The sequence below is a fragment of the Pistacia vera genome, unplaced genomic scaffold (assembly GCF_008641045.1).
Source record: "Pistacia vera cultivar Batoury unplaced genomic scaffold, PisVer_v2 Contig460, whole genome shotgun sequence".
Taxonomy (NCBI): domain Eukaryota; kingdom Viridiplantae; phylum Streptophyta; class Magnoliopsida; order Sapindales; family Anacardiaceae; genus Pistacia; species Pistacia vera.
The window spans coordinates 972,569-1,000,175 of NW_022196291.1; the positions used below are offsets into that span (position 1 = coordinate 972,569).

The 27,607-nt window shown below is 35.0% G+C and overlaps 4 protein-coding genes across 5 annotated transcripts; 1 reads left to right on the forward strand and 3 right to left on the reverse strand.

Moving 5' to 3' along the window:
- Positions 1 to 595: 595 nt before the first annotated feature.
- LOC116145294 (protein HOMOLOG OF MAMMALIAN LYST-INTERACTING PROTEIN 5) lies at positions 596 to 4,087 on the reverse strand. 2 transcript variants are annotated; one of them, XM_031430742.1, is made up of 6 exons: positions 3,910 to 4,087; positions 3,678 to 3,776; positions 2,789 to 2,898; positions 2,146 to 2,221; positions 1,882 to 2,022; positions 596 to 1,520 (listed from the first exon to the last, which is right to left on the reverse strand). In XM_031430742.1, exons 1-6 carry the CDS (start codon positions 3,946 to 3,948, stop codon positions 768 to 770), a joined length of 1,218 nt encoding a protein of 405 aa, XP_031286602.1. In that variant the 5' UTR covers positions 3,949 to 4,087; the 3' UTR covers positions 596 to 767. The 2 variants fall into 2 exon arrangements, with proteins under 2 accessions (XP_031286602.1, XP_031286603.1); XM_031430743.1 differs by having other exon boundaries at positions 3,896 to 4,076.
- A 2,023-nt stretch (positions 4,088 to 6,110) lies between these two features.
- LOC116145259 (65-kDa microtubule-associated protein 1) lies at positions 6,111 to 10,918 on the reverse strand. The gene is made up of 11 exons (XM_031430698.1): positions 10,771 to 10,918; positions 9,624 to 9,675; positions 9,416 to 9,510; positions 9,124 to 9,327; positions 8,749 to 9,000; positions 8,441 to 8,656; positions 8,006 to 8,161; positions 7,607 to 7,918; positions 7,302 to 7,389; positions 6,775 to 6,923; positions 6,111 to 6,593 (listed from the first exon to the last, which is right to left on the reverse strand). The coding sequence occupies exons 3-11, from the start codon at positions 9,485 to 9,487 to the stop codon at positions 6,294 to 6,296; spliced, it is 1,749 nt and encodes a 582-aa protein (XP_031286558.1). The 5' UTR covers positions 9,488 to 9,510; positions 9,624 to 9,675; positions 10,771 to 10,918; the 3' UTR covers positions 6,111 to 6,293.
- A 6,675-nt stretch (positions 10,919 to 17,593) lies between these two features.
- On the reverse strand, positions 17,594 to 22,264 carry LOC116145237 (trigger factor-like protein TIG, Chloroplastic). Its single transcript, XM_031430668.1, has 13 exons — positions 21,938 to 22,264; positions 21,554 to 21,637; positions 21,326 to 21,454; positions 21,084 to 21,172; positions 20,731 to 20,914; positions 19,910 to 20,000; positions 19,414 to 19,568; positions 19,035 to 19,127; positions 18,851 to 18,943; positions 18,469 to 18,549; positions 18,173 to 18,322; positions 17,952 to 18,047; positions 17,594 to 17,830 (listed from the first exon to the last, which is right to left on the reverse strand). The coding sequence occupies exons 1-13, from the start codon at positions 22,220 to 22,222 to the stop codon at positions 17,753 to 17,755; spliced, it is 1,608 nt and encodes a 535-aa protein (XP_031286528.1). The 5' UTR covers positions 22,223 to 22,264; the 3' UTR covers positions 17,594 to 17,752.
- Positions 22,265 to 22,605: 341 nt separating this feature from the next.
- LOC116145283 (protein LYK5-like) lies at positions 22,606 to 24,566 on the forward strand. The gene has a single exon (XM_031430725.1). It carries the CDS (start codon positions 22,606 to 22,608, stop codon positions 24,547 to 24,549), a length of 1,944 nt encoding a protein of 647 aa, XP_031286585.1. The 3' UTR covers positions 24,550 to 24,566.
- The last annotated feature ends 3,041 nt before the right edge of the window (positions 24,567 to 27,607 follow it).

Consider the following 27,607-nt stretch of genomic DNA (forward strand, 5'->3'; position numbering starts at 1 on the left):
GATATGACAGATTTTCATGCATGGATTTTGAGCTTAGTAAGCACCAATGTTCCAAAGTTTAGTAGTGTGATTGAAACAACAGTAATGGTGTGCTGTTAGCAACATGGTATTGGATTTACTGATCCACCTTTATATACCAGAATCTTAAATAATTTGACACAGAAAAGACAGAATCTCTTGGCTTATCCACCTTATTAATCGGAAACATAAATAATTTATTCCTGGTGATAAATGCAAGAGGAGCTTGAATTACAAAGTTATCTCATGCAAAGCAAATGAGACAAAAACCCTTGAATCTCAGGGGCAAAGCAAAACAAGAGCTCTACTGTCATTTTCATTCATGAGATGCTAAATCATGATCCCAAGTATCAAGTCTTGGCTACTATTACAGGAATCAACAGGAGAGAGAAAGATACCTGGATTCCAGCCATGAGCAAGATCAGCCTATATTATCTTTCAAATGTTTGGAGAACATGGAAAATCTCCATATTGCACATAAAAACAGTAGAGGAATGGTTTTGCGCTGAAAGATTTGGTGCAGACACATTTCCACAAATAAATGTATCATAATCTAATAAGAGGCTGGGAAAAAGAATGAAGGAAAAATCAAGAATTTGCATTCACATCGATGTGTCACGACAGTAAACCATAATTCTTCTGTGCAAGTTTCCACCATCCAATGACCTTTACAAAATAAAAACAAATAGCAAAACTAGAAAACAAAAGACGAACACCACTGGATTCTGTCCCAGTCAAAAACACAAAACTTAATGACCAGCTGATGGATTTGTCAGCAACTCAAGAGATTTTTTTAAGTGTTCCACAGCAACAGATACATCATCAAATGCTAAGGCTCCAACTGCAAATCTTGCAGCCTTGTGTGCTTCGGCAATTTTCTCAGGTGTAGGCCGGTAATTGCAGTTATAATGGTATTTTTCAGTTGCAGCTGGGGCAGGTTCTGATATAGTACCATTTCTGCTGCTTGAAATGTGTTGGGAAGTTGAGGGGTAGCTTGTTGTGGGAGAAGCTGAATGGGAAGAGTAGGAAGTCTCAGAGCCTTGATAGTAAGAAGGATAATGAGACGGTACTGATGGGAGACTGCTCTCAGTAAAACTCGGATAAGACTGGAAATTTGGATAGTTGAATGCAGAGTCATGAGAAGGGTAACTATGGGGCAAATGCTGCTGGGGCTCCTGTTGGTAAGATTGGTGGTGGTAAGGCTGAGAAAACATAGAACTCTCTGATCTGTTTACTGGAGGCGGTGGAGGATAATCATGGGAAGGGTAGCCAGCAGTAGGGTTAGAATATGTAGAACTTTCAGATCTACTCAATGGAGGTGGTGGATGAAAATCATGGGAAGGAGGTGATGGCGGAATATCTGCAGACTGCTGGTCATTAACCTTATCATGGAACTGGGGCGGCGGTGGAACATTTGTAGAATAATGGCTATCAGGGAACTGTGGTGACGGAGCGGAATCTGATGCAGGACCAGTAGCTGTAATTTCACGTGTTTGGAAATCCTGAAAAACAAATATTGCAGAAATCTGATCAATAAATTACATAGTAGATTAATAAATGAATTATGCATCAGACTCAAGACGCAATTTCTGACATGATTTTTGCAACAAGCAAAATAAGATCCATTCTTGGCCACCGACAACGACGTATATCTCCTTATTATCATGTTCATACACCTACGAGCTAAAATTCTTCAAATTATAAAATGCATGCATCTCATACGTCTAGACTCTATTATCCTCTTCCTCTCTGAGACCAGTTCCCATCATCACAAAAATGGAACTCAAAGGAATATATTGTGAGCATATATGTTCTCTACTTTGATTGATTCAACAAGCTCGAGAAATGAGTTTAGAAACATACATATGAGCTACTAGGTGTAATTGGTGGAATTGATAAATCTTCACCCCCACCAGGAGGACCTGGGATTGGCTTCTTTCCTTCCTTCAAGGCTTTCCTTATATCTGCAGCTTTCCAGGCTGCATACTTCTGTTTCTGCTCAAGCTGTAATATTTTACATAAAAGTATATTTTGTTATATAGGGTAATCATAGAATTTCAGGTGCTTTAAATGTAAGCTTTGAGTAGGTGAAGATTTTATCTGAATATAAGATAACCAGAAACTCACATCGGGCTGAAGCACACCAAACTGATTTATAATCTCAAAGAAAATGCTTGCCGCATAAAACGTTTTTGCAGTATTCCTGGAAAAAAGCTCAAAAGATTTAATTCCTGAAATGAACTCATAAAGAGAAGAGAATGAGAAATTGCAGAATTTTGCACAAGTAACATGAATCAAGACTCCACCATTCAAGTGATGCTATACATGTTCAGTAGCCATGGTACTAAAAAGCATACACCAAGACCAAAAACTTTGTTGATGTATAGTCCTAGACTCCTAAAACATCCTCAAGGAAACCCACCAAAGGCCTTTGACTAGTTAAAAGGAATGAGCTATGACTTGCAAAGTAAATGATGCATGTCAAATCACTTATAATAACACCATTTTGAACCATTAATTTACACCAATTACAAAATTATTATCAACTGTTGCCAGCTTCCTAAAAGGCACTTCTTCAGTCCCACCAATGTATGACAGCACAGAGGGAGCTTCAGGACATAAGGCATATGTTCAATAAGTGCCTCACACTAAGACATGAAAACACAATGCATTTATCAACTAAGGTTACAGCTACAGGTGAGTGCTGAGGCACTAGTATCAAATGCCAAGTGGAACATAGCCATATACAAGAAAATAGAATTTGACATACAAGTCTGCTCGTCCAGCACGATCTTGCTTGTCTGCCTTAGCAAAAACATTCAAAGCAAATCCCTCTAGATACAAATTGTCTTCAGGCCCCAACTTCAATGACTTCTTATCCTGTAAAGCATCAAAATACAGTTAGACACCAACGTGGAGAAAAACATAGTTTTTTAGGAAAGCCTATCAGTCAACAAGAGAATATATGTTGAAAACTAAAGATCCCCAGCCACATGTTTCAGCCTTTTGCTTTAATAACTCATCCATAGTAAACCCTTTTTATTCCTGCTGCATATGTAACATCTTATCTTTTGCTCTTATGCATCACAGCCTACAAAGAATATGTTCTACAATCTCACCTATTCTGAGAATAACATCTATGTAGGTTATCACTATATAAACAAAATTATGTTTACATTCCAAGGAATACCAGATAAACATTCGCAATGTCCACCAGAACTGTCAATGTAATGATACAAAAACTACAAGCTCCAAAACTTAAATCAACATAAAACCATTTGATTGCCCAGAGACAGAAGAGAAGAATCAAATAAACAGATTATCTACAAATGTGTGGGCATTACAGGCAGCAGAAACATATATAACAGGTTAAGCTGCAAAGCGGATCCCAACCATTGTTTTAGCACATTTCAGATTAGGCAACCTGGTAACTTAAATAATTCCCCAGAGCCTCAGTACTTGTGCAATCCAAACACAGATGTTACCTAACTAAAATCTCGTTCACACAAGTTTAAGTTAATTCATGACTTTAACCAAATAAAACTTCACTTTCATTTTCTCAGAAAACAAACAGACCCAGTTGATTAAACACACTAATAATCATACCCATATTTCAAAACTCAAAATTTTCTTCAAAATATCACCACAAAAAGAAATACCTTTTCAAGCTGGTTCATGAGAGAGATAAGGAGAGAATTGGTGGTATTGGTCGCTCGTTCTGAGGAATCCTCAACCCTCTTTCCACGCATATAATCGACCTAAAAAAAAACAATAAACACCCCCAAAACGAATCGTAACAGAGATCAAGCAAACATTAACAGAGAACCTAGGGTTACAAATATTACATAAGGAACAGAAAAAAAAAAAAAAAAAAAACTTGGAGGAACTTACAATAGTAAGCAACGAGAGGCTCGTGTTTTTGTAACTCATCAGCTCGTTGTAGGTAAGGTAACAGAAGCTTCGCTGGCTCGGTTTCGTTCGCCATGGCTAAGCTTGAGCTTTGCTCTGTATAGCGTTTGATGAAAGACAGAGACACGAAGTTGGGTTTGCGTATTGAGTTTTGGGTTGAAGTTTAAACTCTGGAAGATATCTGAAAACGACGCCGTTTTTATCAGGGAATATATAATAATCTTTTTCTTAGGTGCGAAGCTTTGAATTTTTATTTTTATTTATTATTTTCTTAAACAAAATTCTCCTGTATTTTCTTTTTAGTTGCTGTATGATATAATTTATTAAATTTTCACGTCACTTAACAATAGTGATGGTATATCTACATTAATTTTAATGCAATAATCAAATTGGTATGTGTTGTTGAGTTCCAAACCCAACAGAGTTATTGATTTAGACCCTAAACTTAAAGAGATTCAGGACCCTTAGCGTGAATCAACTCGATAAAATTAACATTTAACTTAACCCAAAATCTAATTTTCATTTTTATTGCCAACATTGCTGAAATGGGGTTGACACATTCTTCCTACTAGTGTTTTAAAACCCGACCCAACCCGGCCGATTCAGGACCTAGGGGTTGGGGCCTTCATCAGGTTGGATTAGCAATTTTCCTATTCATTGAAAACTCTAGAAATTGGAACGATGATCGATGAACAATTGAAGGCCGAGATGTTGGGGTTATTGAAGAGGAAGGGTCGATGAGTACAATGGTGACGACGAAGGTGATTTCCGATGAATGAATCAACCAGAAATCGTAAAACTAAATCGATGACAACAACCGAGGCAATCAAGGGAGGGATGATATGAGTTTCGGTCAAGGGCCTGGAGGGAATGCTTTCGTGGTAGAGGACAATATTCTGAAAATCAGACCAGACCGACCAGTTAGACCGGTTCGATCGGGTTTCGTTCAAGACTTCAATTCATTAATACAATAAATTAGATTTATTATTTAGATCATTTTAAACCGCTATTGGACCGGTGGAACAATGTCGGACCAATGGTCCAACCGACCCAACAACAAATCCTGTCCACTAAATCAAAATCCCTAAAACCATTTTACCCCATCTCTCATTCTTCATTCGGCATTTTCAACTTCAAAATAGCAAGATATTATGCTTGAAAATCTAATCTGTAAAGAAGAAAGAGAAGAGGACGGGGAGCGTGAGAGAAGAAAAAAACATGAAGGAGAAGATGCGCGGAGGGAGAAAAAAAAAAAAAAAAGGTGATAGGTGAGAAAAGAGATATATATATATAAGTGCTGACATCACTTGTCTGACCAGTCGATAAAACCGGTTGAGCTGTTCAAACTGAAAATCTAGCCTAATCACCTTCTGGTCCAGAGTTCAAAACATTAGTGGAGGAAAGTGATGTCGTCGCTGGAAACAAGCTATATTTGCCCTAGTTTGTTGATGCAGACGATGGTAATTGGGATGCTTTTGTAAGATTTTAAACTTATAGAAACTTACATATAATTTTCAAGAGTTTTTATTATTTCAAACTTTTGGACAATATTTGACCCACCAGTCAACGAGACCTGACCACTTCACCGGTTTCACCCCGGGTGGATTATTAAAACACTGCATGCTACTGTATAATGTAATGTGATAAAAAAACAAAAGGTCTATTTAATTCATTATTTTAATAGTTTTTAGAATAATATTTTAAAAAAAATTAATTTAAATAGGTATTAAATTTAAAAATTAACAAAAATATCTGTTATGTTTATTTATTTACTAAACACCCGTATAATAAAATATTAAAAATTAATAAAAATACATCCAATCCACCCATTAAATACGGATAATCTGCCATCACCGTCGGAGGATGACCACAGTATTTTTATAATTTCTAAAAAAAATATTTAAAGTTGTTTAATTAAATTAACAAATTTAAAAAGTTTAAAAAAAATTAAAAAATATAAAATAATATTTTGAAGATAATGATATTTTATATTTAACTTTTTTTAGAAATATTAATAATAATATTTTCAAAGGCAAAACAAACAAAGACAAAATGTTTAAATGTCCGTACAACCAATCAAGTAGGAGACATAGCATCGCATATGTAACATACACTTACCCTATAATTGGTTGGTTATATCATACATTCATTGACCGGAAGACTCTTTCTATGTAAGCAAATAAAGAAAAAGTACGATTTAAAACAGATAGGAAAAGATGTATAACATGTAACATACACAGCTAAAAACAGCTTACTCTCCAGTCACTTCTCAGTTTCTTTGGGTTCTCTATCCCTACAACAGACCTGGTAATAACAATAGTAATATCACAACGGGTGTAAACCTACACATGTCTCCTCTTTTATTGTCATGGTGAAGCCGGAACAGGGTCGGTACCCGAAACATGGGAGGCGGCATCCTCTTTTGATATGGCAACATAGTTAACAGGGGCGGCTGGCCGGTTTGTGCTATCCCTCCTTCCATCTTTAGATATGGACCTGCTGCCATTTGCATTGAGAGATAGCCGTCTGCCTGGAGTTCCGTTGGCACCCCCGTTTGGGCGTGGACCTACAACCTTCTTTGTACTGGCTGGGCGGGCAGGGCTAGGTCTTGAACCAAAAATGGCTTCTTGTTCAGTGTTTTGCTGCTCATGGTACTTCTTTTGATCCTGTAAAGCCGACAAAGTTATAATCCCATTAAGCACTAAAAAGTTCAGGATGGTAATATCATATGTAGGTGCTGGAAATGAAAGATCAGCCAGCCAAATGCTAATAAAAATTGAGGCCATTGAAGACTAGTTTGGTTATTTTAGGCACATGATTTTACCCCAATAAATCAATAAAACTTACCCTCATCCGCCGCTTTTCTTCTTCTCTTTCCTGCCTGAGCATAGCATATTCATCTAGCATTGCAAGTAGAGGGACACCATCATAAGTGAATGATATGCCACGGTCTTCTTCCCAAGCCCGAGTTTTAGCAACTAAGGTGTCGACCAGAGCTAGATGACCAAGGAACCCAATTAGTACAAAGAGCTAATAAACCAGAGCACACATGCACGTAAAGCTGCACATACATGGCTGTGATTTTCTGTGGAGCCAAATTATTTTGAGTTTCAATATGCGATTTTGAAAGGCTCCAAACGGTATAAACAGCACTACTGACTACCCAAGGCAATTTGCAAAATTCAACTTGACCCATGTATACATTTTAGTCGAGTGCATTATCTCCTTTAAAGTTAATCTAGGTTCCGTAAACAAAACAAGGAGATTTTTGCAGGTTAAGAAGTTCATTCGTGGTCTATATTAAGATCTCTCTCATGAGCAAACACTATTCAAATTTCTATAAACATAAAGATGTCCTCTGATTCTATGCATACCTGGAATCTTGTTTACCAGAATTCGGGCTTTTTCTGCTCGCTTGAGATTCAAATGTGCACCTCTGCTTGCATTGTACCTATTTTCATCCTGTTTCAGTAAGGCAATGTCAGTTCAAGAAATTCAAAATCAGCTGTGAACTAAATGAGCTCAAAATGTATAACATAGAAGTGAAGCCCCACTCAACCATATCTTCTATTATCCAATTTACAGTGCAGTGAGACAAAAATACTATTTGGTGGTCTAAAGTCATCATAAGATGATCATCTACCTAACAAGTCACAGGGGATAATGATTATAATAGTACCCGATTGTAGTCTTCAAGCCAACTCTCTTCTTCACAGGCTGACATCCATTTCTCAACCTTGTCCAAGATGTCTTTTCTGCTGAGTGCTTCCTCTTTGGCTTTTGCTATCTGAGCATCCATGTCAGCTAGTAACTCAGCAGGCTCAACATCCCCAGAATCAATCAGTGTCATAATTTTTTCTCTAGCAGCCACTGGATCTATTTCTATATGAGCATGAACATATATTTCTTCAAGCTCAGCTTGCTTTTTAAAGGCAATTTCCTTCATTCTGCTGGATTTAAGTTGATCAAGCCTTTCAACTTCTACTTCAGCCTTATTAAGAAATAACAAGAAAATGAGTAAACAGCAGAAAAAATGCATTCAAAACATGGTTTTGTACACTTAGTTAAATTTGAATACCTGCTCGATCAGATCTAGAGCAAGAGCACCAGGAACAGTCACTTCATCGACAGAAGCTGATATGTTACAAGTAACATGGTCAAACAATTTCCTTTCTTCATCAGGGGTATCCATTAGGTTCCATAGATCAATTAGCTGAGTAGCTAATTCTTGAAGCTGTAACAGGGATTATCAAAGACTTAATATAACATACTGGAAAAGACAACATTGATAAACAATAATTAATGTGGCAAAATGTTTCAAACTTTAAAAGGAAATGTGGTTTTTTATATCCTCTAACATAAATCAGAATAAGCTGAGAGGCAGAGCATTAATGGTCAATTTGCCGACTTCCACAAGCACATATGTCTATATCCGACAGTTACAGTATCAGAGCATAAAACAAACTGAGATAAGATGACCAGGCCCCAAGAACGAAAGCAATTAAAAGTTTACCTTATGAAGCCTCTGCTTCTTATCTTCTTTCAGTGCTAAGACTGTCTTAGCCAACCGAGATAGGGTGTCATTGCTAATGCTTTTGGATTGCACACCAGTAGAGTCATTTAAGCTAGGATGAACTTCAGTGACAGTACTGAAGAAGTCCATGCCAAGGACAGCACAGAGATCGTGCACAGTGCTAACAAATTCAAGGACCTTGTGCAGCCTATCACTCTGCAAGTAGAAGTAAGCAATTAGCTATTATAATTCCATAAATGTAAAACAAAAATCAATTCACTGCTAACAAGAGTAAAAAAAAAAATTACCTTCTCTTTTTGAAGTTCATGGAGCTGAGCTTGATATTCATCTAACTTCTTCAAGGTTAGGTCAGCCTCATCAACTGCTGGAGCCTCCTCACTGAGGCTCAAGTTCCCAGCGATTTCTCCACATATCTTTTCAATTTGTGATTGTATGTCTGAGAACTCCTTTACTCTCTCCTCTTTCTGTTTCCACAGCTGTTCAAGTACTGGTGCTATTGCTGCAAGTTGCTCCTTGATTGTTCCTGAAGTCTTTTCAGGCTGTAATTAGAATCAGAGAAATCCATGAGTAAACTAGATAACCATATCCTGAAACATAGTAGTCCCCACTTCTCAAAAACTTCAACCACCAAATATCTAAGACCTAAAAGAATAATTACTTACAACTCCAACGAAGCTTTTTTCTCCAAGAGCTGATAGAAGACTCGAAAGTTCAACTTTGGCATCTGACAAGGCCTGAAGAAGTTGTGCTCTCGACTTTGCTGCCAGCTCCACCTTCCTCTTGTACACATCCAAGCACTCCCTCTCTATCTGAAGAAGCATCTTGTCCCGTTCCTCATCAGTTTCACCAACTTCATCCCAGATTTCCTAAAGCAAATCTTGGATCAGTTTACAGATTTCCTTCATGACATACTTATAAACAATGAGCAAACACTAAAATCAGAATATAACTTACCTGCAGTTTCTGTAGTAAAGAACTGCAAGTGGTTTCTCCAAGAAGAGGGTTTTCAGTATCTGTCACGGCCATTCACGATGCCACTACAACCTGCCCTGTATCACAACGTATTCAATGACAATCTTTATCTTTGCGTTGGGACAAAAAAATAGTCTAAGAAAGTACAGATAAACAGGAACAGCAGGGAATGCAAATAAAATCCAGATACCTTATTGACCAGCAAGAAACAGCAGTTTACCAGACAAGGTAAACATACAAACCTGTCAGAATAGTCATAGATAAAGAAATACAACTAGTCAGTTGAAGGTTTGAGAATTAGGATATTAGAGAACATTACAATAAATGGATTCCATGGAAAAAACTTCAATTGTACAGGTCAAACAGGATTTTGGCACACAAATGGGATTCTGATATCAAGATCTCACCAACCATACCACATTATTTCGACAGAACACACATGAAATCATTGATAATAACTACTTGTCAAACAGCTTAAACTCATATGCTATTTGATTCAAAGGAAGTTTGAGAAAAGAAACGAGTTAGAACCTTGGACAGCTTAACTTGTGGACAAGGAGACAAGTAGGGCACTTTCTAGTTAAGCTCAAAGCAAGCATTGGCTGAATTGCATGAAATTTACCATACAAACTACCAAAATAGCATAAAACAGAATTAACACAGTCTAAGATTGTTCTCTCGTCCCATATTTCTCAGTAACCAAACAAGATGTTGATTCATATGGCACAAACTCATGCTTTGTTGCCCACGTTTTAAAGAAACCAAGCGAAACTAGCTTCCTTCAGTAAAACCAAACACCAAAAGATCAACCCAATCACTCATCAGCAATCAGGCTCTTAAACCATTAAAACCTTGCATACAGAACAAGGTCACTAATTTCACTCAAAGCCGCAAAACTCAACTTCTTCTTTTACCCACATTTTCAGAGCAATCAAAACAAACCCCACTTAAATAACTGAACCCAAAAAACCAATCATTAGATAAACACCAATCATTAAACGAAGAGCATCACAACCAAGATCCCAACTTCAAAAACAGTAAACAAAACCCTCAATCCCACTCTCATAAAAATCAAACAAAATTCACCTAACATCACAGTACACATTTCACATCATTAAAGAACCCTCATTTCCAACACAAAATGCACCAAACTCAGAAACCCACATCAGCAATATCACATAAACAAGAAAAACAACTTCAAGAAACACATACAGATCTCTTTCACTGCCAAAACAAGAACAACATCGAGAAGCAAGAACAGGCACATTACGTTAACAATCAAAACAAACAAAACAACAACAACAGAAACTGAAACTGAAACTGAAACAAATGCTTACAAAGATCAGAACTTGGAGCTGAAGCTTCTCTCTCTGTGAGGTTTCAGATCTAAAGTTTATATCTTTCTTTTTTTTTTCTTGTTTTGGTTTCAGTGTTTAGTGTGCAGAGGGGGAGAGAGAGAGAGAGAGAGAGAGAGAGAGAGAGAGAGGGAGTGAAGTTAACACTTAACAAAAGGACAAGACAGAGAAAGAGATACAGAGAGAAATGGTAAGTGGGGTCCTTTATAGCTGATTGTCCTGAAGAATTTTCTTTGTTATTTGCCCTTGGTTTTTGGAATGAATTACAAGAGTGACACTGTAAGTGAAATCTTGATTTACCATTTTGCCCCTGTTTGCTGAGTCATTAGGGCTGGTTTGACTATTTCATGGTGGAATGAAGTTTGATGATTACTCACTCAATTCTCCAAAAACAGAAATTGAGTTATAAATGTTAATTGAGATATTAAAAATTATTTTTAATAATAATTTTTTAATTAAATCATTTTGTGGGGTAACTTTAACATTGGATAACCAACTGAATTCTGATTTAAGTAAACATAAAAATGACCACAGAATGGTTCAAAGTACATTAAATGTATATCCATCCATACAATTAATGAGGTTGCAAAGATTGGTTAAAAAAAATATATATATTTTAGTTGGAAAGAGTTATTTAAGTGGATTTTTAATACCTTCTTCATTTTTGAGAGCATATTTTATATAAATAAAGAATATTTTTATTAATTTTTAAATATAAAGAACAAAATTTTTATTCAAATTCAATAAACTCTTTGAATTTTAAGAGAGATAATATGTTTTTTCAATAAAGAAATTTAATAGGAAAAATAAATCATAAATAAAATACATAAAAACTTACAATTTATTTTTTAAAATTAGGATAGAGAGTGAAATTTGACTCTATAAATGTGAAGAGTCAAATTCACTCTTTAATTTATATTTAAAGAATAAAGAGTCTGTTAAACTCTTGTTTCTATAGATAAACTCGTTATAATAAAGAGTTTAAGTTATATAAAGAATCTTTTGGAGATGCTCTTACCATACATATTTTATAGGATCTCTAAATTTTGCTTTAAAACTTGAAAAGTATAATCCCGTCTAATTCTAAAGTTTTATAAAATTAAGAAATAATGATCTTTAAAGATATAGGTGACAATGAGGGGATTTAAAGTTTAGACCCTGTAAAAACTAGAGATGGCAATGGACTCGGTATTTTCGGGTACCCAGTTTGGTCCAGTCCTAAAAAGTCGGGTTTTACCCGGTGTTAGCAGACTTGGGCTTGGGCTTGGGACTGATTTTAAGGCCCACCCTCGGGTATAGGCCGGGCATGGGTATGTCTTCAGTCCCGGCCCGACCGGACCTAACAATTTTATAATTAATTTTACTAAATTACCCTTATACTATATATCTAATTACAGAATTATCCTACATATATATAAAAAAAATGAAATTTATTAATATATGGTAAGTATTCAAAAATAAATTAATATTTAAAAACCATTTCTAAAATTAAAAATATAAAAAAAATTTGAAATTTATTAATATTTAAAAATTTACATTATAAAAATAGGCAGGCTTGGGCAAGGAGTGAGATTACAAAAAGTCTGTCGGACCGAGCTTGGGCTTTACTCATCATCCCCGTGACGAGCCCGACTGAGCCTTTGTCATAGAGTCAGGCTTGGGCCCCAGCCAAGGGGTTAGGGTCTCGGTTCGACCCATTGTCATCTCTAGTAAAAATAGACCACAAGCTGAAATATGAGTTAGTCAAACATGAAATAATGGAGAATATAGGAGTAGTTCAACAAACTTTCAATAGAGAAGAGATTTTGACTAATAAAATGGACTAGTCAAAGAAGCTATCTTCATGTGAGATCATTCCCACAATTAGTCTTGGAATTGTATTAATTTGATGTTTTNTTATTTGCCCTTGGTTTTTGGAATGAATTACAAGAGTGACACTGTAAGTGAAATCTTGATTTACCATTTTGCCCCTGTTTGCTGACTCATTGGGGCTGGTTTGACTGTTTCATGGTGGAATGAAGTTTGATGATTACTCACTCAATTCTCCAAAAACAGAAATTGAGTTATAAATGTTAATTGAGATATTAAAAATATTTTTAATAATAATTTTTTAATTAAATCATTTTGTGGGGCAACTTTAACATTGGATAACCAACTAAAATTCTGATTTAAGTAAACACAAAAATTACCACAGAATGGTTCAAAGTACATTAAATGTGTACCATCCATACAATTAATGAGGTTGCAAAAATTGGTAAAAAAAAAAAATTTAGTTGGAAAGAGTTATTTAATTTCATTTTCAACTTTTCCATCGGCATCGCTAATAGTGTTCTTTATTTTAAAGAGTATATTTTATATAAATAAAAAGTATTTTTATTAATTTTTAAATATAAAAAATATAATTTTTATTCAAATTCAATAGACTCTTTAAATTTTAAGAGAAATAATATGTTTTTTTAAGAAAGAAATTTAATAAGGAAGATAAATTATAAATAAAATGCATAAAAACTTACAATTTATTTTTTAAAATTATGATAGAGAGCGAAATTTATCTCTCTAAATGTAGAGAATCAAACTCACTCTTTAATTTATATTTAAAGAATAAAGAGTCTATTAGACTCTTGTTTCTATGGATAAACTCTTTACAATAAAGAGTTTATGTCATATAAAAAGTCATTTAGAGATGCTCTTACCATACATATTTTATAAGATCTCTAAATTTTGCTTTAAAACTCGAAAATTATAGTCCCGTCAAATTCTAAAGTTTTATAAAATTAAGAAGTAATGATCTTTAACGATATAGGTGACCATGAGGGGATTTAAAGTTTAGATCCTGTAAAAACTAAAGATGGCAATGGACTCGGTATTTTCGGGTACCCGGTCCGGTCCAGTCCTAAAAAGTCAGGTTTTACCTAGTGTTAGTGGACTTGGGCTTGGGCTTGGGACTGATTTTAAAGCCCACCCTTGGGTATAGGCCGAGTATGGGTATGTCTTCAGTCCTGGCCTGACCGGACCTAACAATTGTATAATTAATTTTACTAAATTACCCTTATACTATATATCTAATTACAGAATTATCCTACATATATATAAAAAAAATGAAATTTATTAATATATGGTAAGTATTCAAAAATAAATTAATATTTAAAAACCATTTCTAAAATTAAAAATATAAAAAAAATTTGAAATTTATTAATATTTAAAAATTTACATTATAAAAATAGGCAGGCTTGGGCAAGGAGTGAGATTACAAAAAGTCTGTCGGACCGAGCTTGGGCTTTACTCATCATCCCCGTGACGAGCCCGACTGAGCCTTTGTCATAGAGTCAGGCTTGGGCCCCAGCCAAGGGGTTAGGGTCTCGGTTCGACCCATTGTCATCTCTAGTAAAAATAGACCACAAGCTGAAATATGGGTCAGTCAACATGAAATAATGGAGAATATAGGAGTAGTTCAACAAACTTTCAATAGAGAATAGATTTTGACTAACAAAATGGAGTAGTCAAAGAAGCTATCTTCATGTGAGATCATTCCCACAATTAGTCTTGGAATTGTATTAATTTGATGTTTTATTCAATGTTTTCAAAACAATTTAAAGTATTTTATAAACAAGTACTTAAAAAAAAAAAAAAAAAAAAAGAGCAAAGGGACAATTTTGTGGTAAGGTTTTCAAAGAGGGGCATACATAATAATAAATAATGACCCAAAAAAAGGGTCACAAGAAAGCTAAAATGTTGTCATGAACAAAGCAAACAAAAGGGGTTTGGTCATTGCTTGTTAGTTGTCATCAAGAATCAAATATAGGGATCATTGTCTTACTCTTAATGCAATATGCAAAAAAAATATATAAATACATCATCACCATGCAAAGTCATGACACTTGATGAAACAAAAGTTCACCAAACTTAGATTTTAGGTATTAAAAAAGCACTTATTCATTGATTGCTAGTTGAAAAGCACTTATTAATATGTTACTTTTTAGATTTGCCCATCTAAAGATTTTGGTTCATAGATTATATTTGCTTCTTTGGTCACCACCATTACCCTACATTGTATATGTATCCATATCTCAAACCATGGCTTATTTTAATTCACATAAAATGTTATTATGGTAAAGTTGGAAGAAATTCGATGATTTTTCAAGTAATGTTAGGGGAAATGCAACATTAAATGTAGAATCAATGATTTGAACGATACATTTCTAGGGTTTTTTTAAGTAGGTGAAACCCAGAATTAGAGGAAACAAAATTATTTTTAAACTAAGGGGAAATATATCAAAATTTTGATGAATAGACAAACTTAAAGGTGTCTTATTATTATTATTATTTTATAACAAATGATTTCATTCTAAAAAATGTTTATTATCTAATATTGTTTTTCATCTATCTATACTTTGTAGATTAATATTCAAAAGATATAGTTTCAAAATGCAATGAAATTATCCATTCATGGGTATCCCAATGGTAAAGGTGAACTACGGGGGTTGTGTATAGCTTTAATTTATAGTCTCATATTCGATTTCTCGTTGGACACAAAGATAATATATTTGTCCATAATTTACCTAGGGGTTGCGACAATGAGGTGTTGAGAGATAGCTACCCCTGAGGATTGGTCGAGACCGAAATAAAAAGAGACTCTAATATAATATAAGTTATTATGGTGTCAAAAGAAACAATTGGGGGTCAAAATGTAGTTAAAAAATATATCATATAAATACTTTATTGTTTCCTTAAAAACAATTTATGGGATCAATGTACCTTTCAATAGTGTCAATATGTCTTTATCTATAAGGCTAGATATAATAAGATATAGACTCAAATGTTATATAACTCATAACAATTATATAATTTTAAATTTTTGTCTCTTATTAAATTTAAAGACAATGACACCTTATAGTAAAATAAAAATTCACTATTTTATATTAAAGCAATAATATTATACATTCTTGATAGGTTTAGTTAGAAGTAGAATGTTTAGTGATGTGATGTGAATCTTATCCCTAGAAAAGGATAGTGCCCTAGTTAGTGGGTCACTTGATTGAAATGGGATTATCAATTTACTATGAATATTGGTCAATTGATTAATTTAATCAAAACAATAGTGACCCAATTGAAAACTTTCACTAAAAATTTAATTGAATGTTTGGTTGATAGAAGAGAGAGATGATAATTGATATAATATCATATATATATATATATATATAATGAAATAGCACAAAAATCATAACCCAAATGACCAATGGGAACCACTTTGTAGGGCTTGCTTCATGTGGGAAGACAGAGAATGTATGGAATTTGTTTGGGTGCATTGAACAAGCCAAGAATCCTTCACATGCATCTTGTCCTTTTATGTTTACTATATTGTTATTGTATTCCAAAGACTATATAAACTTAGGTTAAAATTGAATTTGTGTGATGAATAATTTATTATGTCTTTTAATAACAACAACTATTTTTTACCACCATGATTTCATTCATTAGGCATCAACAAACATCTAGTATATATTTATATCGTATAATATCGTGCTTTCCTGTCGAATTAGACAATGGATATTGAACATTCCCAACATAAAAACTCACACATATTCTAAATAAAATGGATTGTGCTGATTTAACTTGAATTCTACTTGAAGTTGCTAGTAATATTGGTGATTTTAACCCTAAGGGGTTAGCTTAACGGTCAAAGAGATTTACTAATTTCCTTGAGTTATTGGGTTCAAACCTTAGGGTCATCTATTACAATAATATTATAGTTTACTTGGTTTTTTAGGTTTGTAGGGTATTTAATGGGCCTCAGATATTAGTTGAGGTGTACACAAACTAACCAGGATACCTTGGTTACCAAAATACACACACAGACACACACACACACACACATACATATATATAGGTGATTTTGAATACTATTGTACTTAAAATTCCTAGTAATATTAGACCCGCACAGTATCGATTCCAAATAGGTTCTAATTCTGATTATGATTCTACCCGTCACCTATGATCACCCCCTAATATTGGTGGTTTTAAATACTATTGTACTTTAAATTTGTGTATGCTAAATTTGTACTTCATTAATCTGATGTACCACACCAATTATATGGGCTTTCAAAACTGGGCCCAATCAAAGGCCTTTTTTCCAATGTGTTAGAAAATAGGGAAATTATTTTTAGCCCCCACAGTTTTGTCATTAGCCCATCTTCTTTTTTAAGTAGGGGTAAAATAGTATTAAGATAAATCATTTACTACAAATGGAATTTTGGATGAATAATGGAAGAAGAGTAAAATATTTATTACAAAATATAACCCCAATTAAAATAGGAGATAGGGACTAAAGAGGAAAATGAAGATCACTTCCCTAAAAAATACCCACATGTATTTTCAGATTTTTCAATATACCCACAAGGCAACTAATGAAAGTTCCCATATGGCCTAGATCCCAAGGTATTTTTTAGATCCTAAGTTGTTTTTTATTATTTTTAAAAAAAATCAAGACATCCAAGTCAATTTATACATATCTCAATTAATTCTTCGAAACTCTTAAGTGAACAACCGAATAAATTCTTTTTATAACCACCCTTATTAGTATTTAGGAGAACTCGAATTCAGAAAACCATATTAGATCTCTTTGCTCATTTACTATCAAGCCAAACCACTCAATGATGGTTCAAATCTCAAGTTCAAGCTTATAAAATATTCTTCATTTTTGGCTCTTTAATACTCATTATAACAACTAATATGATTCATGTTTTTAAATGTATATATGTACATAGCTTACACTAAAAAAGTGAAGAAGTTTTAATTATATGTAAAAATGTTTTTAATTATCATAAATGATTTTTGAGGCAACTGTACTACAATGCTTTTACAGCAATTCTGTACAAGAAACTAGTGTTTTACAATACCAAACTCAAAAGAGACAAAATTCCACTGCAATGCCGGTAACCTTTAAAACATGCAAAACTCTCTTCGATCATCTGGTGATGTACTGAATTTCTGCATGTTCTCTCAACCATTCAAGAACTTTAGCTCCCTCAAGAATGTCTTGCACCTACACAAATTCCAGGAACGAGACTACCCATATCAGTACTTGATGGACATTATGCTGTTAGCATCATGAACCAATAATATATGATGTAGAAGGTAATGTTGTGTGAGGAAAGTACACTAACCTGGTCTCTTACACGATCCTCGTCGTATTCTTGTTTATTACGTTTGAGTTCAGCAATGGAGTTCTCGACCTGTTTGACTAATTCCTCGGTTGGAAACTGTAGTGAAGTCCAACACATTTACTTTTTAGATATCGTATAATTAATAAAGAGTTAATATTATGATGATGGTCTAATCGGCTAGAGTTAGTGCTAGTTACTTCTGAAGTTTGTGAGATATATACCTGCAAGTTTTCACGTTTGAAGATATCTCCAACAGCTAGATTTTGTTTTATCACATTGATAATGTTCTCCCTCTGGTCTTCCAGATACGCGTTTACTGCTTTTGGACTTGATAGAGTAGCTAACTGCTCATCATTCAATTTCATATTTGCCTGCACCAACAAAACACTGGAATTAGAATTGGTACATCAGCACGTGAGAGAGATTCTTAAAACCTTAATCATGAGATAAATGCTTAAGTTTCATGATCTTAAAACGACAAAACGGGTTTCCTTAACAGAAAACAGGGAGTACTGACCTGTATCTGCAAAAGTTTGGCTCCATAAAGCTGCCTACCTTGTTCCTCGAACAAGGATTGAGGAATATCAATTTCCACCATCTAAAATAGCACATATTATGATACAGTAAGGAAATTATTCTTACAAAGCATCAGTACATTTCCTTTACCACTATATCCAAATAGAAATAGCATCACGTTACAGTACATAAAGGACAATAGTGTATTGTTTTTCTCCATTCCGCCTTGTCAGTAAGACAATATCATATATGGCTATCACATTAATTAGAAAGCAAGAACATTGATTACCCATGCAAAGAAAATGTCCTATTAGGAAAGCACCAATGAGTAACTTCAAGAAAAGAATCTAATATAATGTTGCTATTTCAATAAAAGAAACAACCTTGCGAAGCTGATCTAGAATTGCATTATCTGTCGCCTGTTCTCTAGCAGTTTGCTCTACTTCTTGACACTTTTGCAACAATGTTTCCTTGACCTGCATTCATGCAGCAGAAAACTCATCACACGGTTGAAGTACAAATACTTTTTTCAGACCAAAACTGTTTTGATAGTTTAGAACCATTTACCTGCGCTAAAGTAGTGCATCCGGGAACTAGCTTATCAGCAATTGAGTCATCCATTTCCGGTAACTCTCTATAAAACAGCTCTTTGCACACAACCTAAAATCGAAATGACATACAAAAAATGAAGAAAGAAAGTTTCATTGCAATGGTCCATTAATGCAAATATTTTAAGTCCATGGAACCGTCAAAAGATACACACTGACGTATTTTCAAATGGATTTCCCTATTTTGAAGATGTAAACACTAACAAGAAGGAGAACTCACAATGGCATTACATATGATCTAGAAAATCTTCCTTCAACTTCTCTTATCTTATTATTAATGGAAAACTTTAAGATAACAATTAAAAGTCGAAGTAAATTTCCTAAAACAGGAGACTCACAGTAAATTGAGCATTAACACCACGAAGATTTTCTTGTCTCCATGATTCGGGAAATGCCAGAGGAAAGGACCTTGTTTCACCTCCTCGCATTCCCACAATTGAATCTAGAAAACCAGGAAGATATTTATCCCCATCTTCTGTATCAAAATGAAAATCTGCACAAAGAGGCAATGAAGTAGCAGTTACTTGATAGTGAATTAGGTCTAATAGCAAAGATACGGTCTTCAATACATGGAGATGTGTGAGATAACCTAAATGTAGGTCAAGAAGGTGTTGAGCTTGAAGAAAAAAAAAATTCTTGGGATTAGTTGAGCTTAAAACTACTTCATCAAGATTTTTAACATAAAGTTAGTTAGAAGTACAATGAGTAAAGAGCAATGAGCAAAGTGGTAAAAATATTAACAGTAACTACACAAATTAACCAGGAGAATGGTTGGGTCTAGTATGAACTACTGAAAATATTGACAAAATGATACTCAAGTTTATAATGGCAAACCTTTACTCTCTGTGTCTGGAATCTTTTGAACATTTGATTCATCTTCCTTTATTGTTGTTGCTGATACATCAATGACTGCTACATCACCAATCTGGTGAAAATTTAAGTTCTTTTGACATGCGAACCTCAAGACAATTGTGAGAAAGTATAAATGCAACTATAGTAGTTTGGAATTGTCTAATAGGATCTGAAGAACTATAAAATTGAATTGAATCAATATACGTGAAAGTACTTCTAAATTCAAGATGATGGACAAAGTAGCTTAACTACATATGTTGGAATAAAATCTGCAAATTCAAGCATAAACCATATAGTAAGTTATACCAACAAAGATCATTTTCAAAACCAGAACTGGGATTTATGGATACCTTTTTCTATGCTAAGATCAATAAATTCTGTCTTTATAATTTTCCCCTCAAATAGTACTGAAAACTCTTTTCAATTGGAAACAAGAAAGAAATTGGAATGACATTCGAGATTGCTTCAGCAATGCCAAACTTGATCTCTCACTTAATATAATATAATAGCGAAAGATAAAGATGTGGGAGAAATTTCATATAATATTAACAATTTTAAACATATGCAGAGACACATCCTAACATCTTCATCAAATTTTTTATTTTCACAGAAACAATCCTCCAACAAAATTCTTTTGACCAAAATTTTAAGCCACCACGACTAATAATACAGTTAAATAAATCAACTCTGCTAATCCTTTCACATGAATCACTGCTATCAATCATGTACAGCATAGGATAAATACTTTAAAACAGAAACATACTAAACAAAAGGAGAATTATAGTGGGTTAAAAATCTGTTACCTGAAGTCCTCTATCGGTGACAATTTTCAATGTTCCGATAGACTTGTGACGACGCTTCAATTCTTGTTCAGCAGCTCTTTGAGCATCTATGTCATTGTCTATTTCAACGACTACCTTCAAATTTTTGTATCCATCCTCAGGAATCCATTTGACTTCAGGTACCACATCAACAATGACATCATATCTGGGAAACAGGCCATTATCAACAAGCAGAAACCATGTTATTGCAAGCTGAGACACATGCAGGCTTAAGATATCAAAGATATTGAAAGGTTAAAAAACTGCATTACTGTACCATTAAGATGATAAAAGAATAAGCAAGCAAATAGTGTTAGGATGTAGAAATTTCAAACCTGAGAGAGTTGAGAGAAGAATAGTTCTTCTCCATTTCCGAAAACTTGGTCGCAATGCGCACTGAATCTCTTAAAGCCCTTCCAGTCACCTAAACAATAAAAATTCATTAAGTTACTTATTCTGACAGATGAAATCTCCTGACAGATAAATATATGTCAAAATTGAATACATTTCCATTACAAGTTCAATAATTGGGATTTGTTCCAGTAATATAAGAAATAAAAGCTTCAATTCAACATACCAAAGACATGGCATGAGGAAGGGTCCTCTTTAGAATAGATTCAACTGTAGCCTTTTGAACATTTTGTTTCCCAACATAACTTAAAAGAATACTCTCAGGAACATTCTTTCCAGGACGAAATCCAGGAATCTGCATATACACAACCCAATCTATCAACAATTTACCTTCTGTTTCCCAAGCTAACCACCATCCATATTAAGTGAAAACTGATAAATTAACAAGAAGAACCTTGGCTTGCTTCATAAATTCTCTCATAACCCTTTTGTAACAATCCTCACACACGGCGGGTGGAACTTCCACATTCAATCTTACCTACAGGATACAAAATATACAAGAACAAGAATACAAATCAAATGATACTATTACATAGAGAAATAAAAAGAGGCAGATAAGAAAGACCAAAACCATTAATATTTCATAGAAAACTTATAAGAGTACTGACCAGTAACTACCAATCATATTATCACACATAATTTAAAAGTTTAAACCCACAAAATATAAAAAATACCCAGATATCCAGACTAGTAAAACTTCAAATTCATCGTGAAAATATTACTAAAGAAATGCGAATAAACTCAAGAACAAAATACTAAAGAAACGAAAAAAACTCACTCTTGAATTGGGTTCTTCAGTCTCGGTGACTTGAATATCAGCTGGAAGCTTATCCATCTCGGTTCCAAGAGCCACTGAAGAAGCCGCCGAAGCCGAGACACGACATGAGTTTCGATGGAATTGAGGTTGAATTTGGCGGGAGAAAGATGAGAATTTGAGAGAAGTCAAGGAGGTTTTTTGGTTCTTGAAGTGAAGAGTTGAGTTCTTGAGAGGGACATAAACTGAACCATAAGCTCTGCCGACAGGGAGCAATTTTGTTGAACTGGTGGTGATGCAAAGCTCCATTTTTGTCCTGTGTTAGAAGGCTTCAGAGTTGGTTGAAGATAAAGAGTGTCGAGACGTTAAAATGATATTTTTTCCACCGTTGAAACGCTGCGTTTAACCTTTATTTATTTATTTTTTATTTTAGATTTACATGCGAGTTTTCCCATGAAGACCGATATCTTACGAACTAACGTGAAGACCGATCCGGAGTCTGCACTGATTTGGATTTTGTAAAGTCAAAGCCATTGTCAAAGTCTTCCTCGTTTGGGCTATATTTGTCTTGCCATCAGTTTCAATGAAATGTACACTGTACACGCCGCGAAGCTAGGGAGCTAGCCCACTTCCCACGGCAGTTCAGCTAATTATAAAGCTAAACCCAGAGCACTTCTTCATCAATGGCGATCATGTCTACTAAATTCTATCTCCCATTTCTTCTCCGTCTACTCTTACTTCAGTTTTCTTCATTAATCCAAGGCCAGCAGCCATACTTAAACAACTATCAACTTGACTGCTATGACGAGTCCCATGTTAACATAACAAGAGGTTTCGCCTGCAATGGAGTTAAACCCTCATGCCAATCTTATCTCACCTTCAGATCACTCCCTCCCTACAACACTCCTCTCTCCATAGCTTATTTGTTAGCTGTCAAAGCCGCCGTCATTACCAACTTTAACGAGCTTTCCTCTGACGTCGCCACCATTCCTACCAACGATATGGTGGTGGTGCCGGTGAAATGTTCTTGTTCTTCATCTAAAATTTACGCCCACACCGCACGTTACACGATTCTCAACGACAACGAAGACTATTACACCATTGCTAATGAAACCTACCAGGGGCTCTCCACTTGCCGAGCCATGATGCAGGCGAATCCTATAGATTCCAGGAACCTGGGCGTGGGTGACGACTTGAAGGTACCGCTTCTATGTGCTTGTCCAACGAGGAAACAGGTGCGAAAGGGTGTGAAGTTTTTGTTGAACTACTTGGCGGATTGGGATGACGATACTCATACAATTGCTGAGCTTTTTGACTTGGATGAGCGGAGTGTTCTTGATGCAAATGAGTTGAAGGAAGATGACCTTATTTATCCATTCACCCCAATTTTAGTTCCACTCAGAACTACCCCCACCAAGATTGAGCAAACTGTGACGTCTCCTCCTCCTCTAAGTCCTCCGCAGACACCGGTTAACATTTTTGTTGATTCCGCCCCTTCTTCTAAGAAATGGGTGTTTGTTGGTGTTGGAACTGGAGTTGGTTTGTTGCTGCTAATGATCCTTTTGACATCTCTATTTTGCTTCTATAAGAAGTCTAAGTCTGAATCCAGACGAGTTTCGAGTGCAGAAACTGCTAGGCTTGCTGATTGCTCACCAGAATCACAAAGATATCAAAGTGCTGCTGAATCTTTGACCATCTACAAGTTTGAAGATTTGCAATTGGCTACCGGCAATTTCTCTGAAGAAAATAGGATTAAGGGCTCTGTTTACAAGGGATCTTTCCAGGGTGATGATGCTGCCATTAAGGTTATGAATGGAGATGTCTCAATCGAGATAAACATATTGAAGAAGATCAACCACAGCAACATAATTCGTCTCTCAGGTTTCTGTGTACATGATGGCAACACTTTCCTTGTTTACGAGTGCGCACAAAATGGTTCTCTAGACAATTGGCTCTACTCCAACCAGTACTGGAAATCCATTACTCTAAACTGGAAGCAACGAGTTCAGATTGCCTATGACATGGCTAATGCTCTCAATTATCTGCACAAATACACCATTCCACCTTATATTCACAAGAACTTGAACACCAGTAACATTCTTTTGGATTCAAACTTCAGAGCCAAGATTGCGAATTTCGGATTAGCAAGAAGTATTCACAGCCATGACCATGGAGGACAACTACAATTGACAAGGCATGTGGTTGGAACTCATGGTTATCTGGCTCCGGAGTACATAGAAAATGGAGTGATCACCACAAAACTAGATGTTTTCGCCTTCGGGGTTGTGTTGTTGGAGCTTTTATCAGGAAGGGAAGCTGTAACTGAAGACAGAAACAGTGGAGAAGAATTGCTATACGCATCCATTAGTAGGGTGCTTGAAGGAGAAAACATGAGAGAAAAACTTAGAGGCTTCATTGATCCTTGTTTGAGAAATGAATACCCTTTAGAGTTGGCCTTCTCCATAGCTCAACTGGCTAAGCATTGTGTAGCTCAGGATCTCAATGCTCGCCCATCCATGGATGAAGTTTTCACCTCCCTCTCCAAAGTTCTATCATCTTTGTCAGATTGGGATCCATCTGATGAAATAAACTGCTCCAAGTCACCAAGTAATGGCAGGCAAATGGTGTATCATTAATTCATTTTCATTTATGGTTGCTGGTTTTCTTTACTCCAAGAGAAGGGTGGATTACTGAGAATGTTGGATTACTGGAAGCTTATATTACTTTGAAAATTACTGAGAATTTTTAGGAAAATATGTTTGGTTAGTTAGAATAAATAGGTGGGTATGTTATATTAATATGTTTGGTTAAGAGGAATAAATTGGTGGGTACGTTATTTAAATTATCAAATTGCCTTCTTTTTTAATAGTAATATAATATTATTTTTATTATTAATTTTTAAATAATTTTTTTTAACCTCCAATATTTTAAATTTAGCTAAAACACTCCTGCTTATATAAAACTTTAATTTATAATAAAATCACCCCCACCACACTGCCACTGCCTGTCGTCACTGCAAACTACCATCGGAAGTCGCTTGGAGTCACCGTGAGTAACCCACCATGACCGGGAGGCTCCAATATGGCCGTTTATGGTCATAGTGGCCAAGTGATGGCCAAAAATGGTCATATCAAATTAGAGCTAGCCGAAAATGGCCAAATCTATTCTAATCGGAATAGATCTGGCTGTTAATGACCATATCTCATTCAGATATAGCCGCTAAAGGCCAAGGGTCTAGCCTGCTCCTGATATGGCCTTTTCGGCCATATCAGAGCCTCTTGGTTATGGTGGGCTACTCTTGACAACTCCAAGTGACTCCTGGCAACTTCCCATTGCGGTCGGCAATGGTTTGGTTGGTAGCAGGCGACGGCAAGTGGGTGGGGGTGATGGCTTGGGTAAGCTGAAATTTGTTTTGATTTCAAGGGTAATTTTGTCTAAAAAGTTAATTAATTTGGATGAAATGGTAAAAGCAAGATTCATGTAAATAAATTTAAAAACAAGGACATTATTGTCCTAAAATTTTATTAATAATGGATAGAATTGTAACAAAAAAAATTACCTTAGTAATCTTACAATACCTAAGAAAATAAAAGTAATCATATTACCTCCAATATTACTAACAGTAACTACTATTGGTATTTGAAGATTACCAGAATCTTATATTATTTGAAAACCAAACATAATAATAAAGTAATATAAGATGACATAACTCAAGTAATTCCAGATAACCCCCAACCAAACGCCCCGTTAGAGTAATAATAGTATGTATTTGACATTAGTTTTCGGTATGAAATAAATGATTTAATCCCTTTTAATACTTAAAAATAAAATTTCATTTTACTTCTTACTATTCGTTAAAGATTACACTTTAACCCTAAAATCAATTTTCTGGTTTCGCCTATAGACCACGCCGCATTTTGATCGAACAAAAACAAAACACGTCGGTCACATATGAACGCTTTCTCGCAAAGTAACTTGCCTTTCTATTTTCTAACCCGTTTGCTGTGTTATTTTCTGATCCTGTACGCACTGACGTCAAGAATGATCGGAAGACGCGTTGATTTTGATTCAAAGTCTTCATAGTTTGAACCGTTTTTAGTCCCGTAATCAATGAACTTTACACTGTACACGCCATGGATCCCATGGCAGTTCAGCTAATTTATAAAGTTCCTCTTTAACAAAATTGTAAAGCTAAACCCAGAACAGTTCTTCTTCCATGGAATTCATCTCTACCAAATTCTACATCCTGTTTCTTCTCTATCTTTTTTTGTTTCAATCCTTTTCATTAATCCAAGCTCAACAGCCATACGTAAACAACTATCAACTCGACTGCTACGATGAGTCCACTGTTAACCTTACAAGAGNCATCCTACCTCAAGACAAACCCTTGGTCTTGCTGGTTTTCTTTGCTCTTCAGGTTGTGTTTGGTTCAAGGAGCGCTAGATTATTGAGAATGTTGGATTATTAGAATTTTATATTATCTTGAAGATTATTGAAAATCTTTAGGAAAATATGTTTGGTTAGTTGGAATAAATGGATAGGTATGTTATATTAGTATGTTTGGTTATGAGAAATAAATTGGTGGATATGTTATTTAAATTACTAAATTGCTCTTTTTTTAATATTAATACAATATTATTTTTATTATTAATTTTTAAATAATTTCTTTTAGAGAAATATTAGATGTACAAAAGATCTTTGTAAGAGTTTTTGTACAAAGTCATGTGACAGCTGCCACACCACCAATTTCACGTCAATCTTCTCTTTCTTTTCATAATCTGTTGGTGTGGCAGTTGCCACATCACTTTTTAGTCTTTTATACATCTAGCATTTCTCTTTCTTTTAACCTCCAATATTTCAAATGTAGCTAAAATACCCCCACTTATATAAAACTTTAATTTATAACAAAATCACCCTTACCACCCAGCTGTTGCCTGTCACCACCGAAAATCGTCGCTGTAAGTCGTCTAGAGTCGTTGTGAGCAACCCACCGTGATTGGGAGACCCTGATATGGCCGTGTCTGTCCATATTGATGGCCGAAAATGGCCATAATAGATCTAGCCATTAACGGCCATATCTCATTCAGATATGGCCGCTAAAGGCCAACAGTCAGACCCATCAATCTGATCGGAAATGACCATAATAGATCTGACCAGATCTGCTCCCGATATGGCTTTTTCGGCCATCAATATGTTAGAAACAACCATATCGAAGCCTCTTGATGATGGTGGGCTACTCCTGACAACTCCAAGTGACTCTCGGCGACTTCCCGTGGCCAGTAGTGGTTTGGCTGGTGGCAGGCGATGATAGGTGGGTGGGGGTGGTGGCTTGGGTAAGCTGAAATTTGTTTTGATTTCAAAGGTAATTTTGTCCAAAAAATTAATTAATTGAGGTGAAATTGTAAAAACAAGATTCATGTAGATAAATTAAAAAATAAGGGCATTATTGTCCTAAAATTTTATTAATAAGAGATAGAATTGTAACAGAAAAAATTACCTTATTAATCTTACAATACCTAAGAAAATGGAGGTAATTAGATTACATCCAATATTACCAACAATAACTACTATTGGTATTCAAAGATTATTGGATCTTATATTACTTGATAACTAAACGTGATAATTAAGTGATATAAGATGACATAACATCAGTAATCTCACATAACCCCTAACCAAACGTCCCCTCAAAGTAAT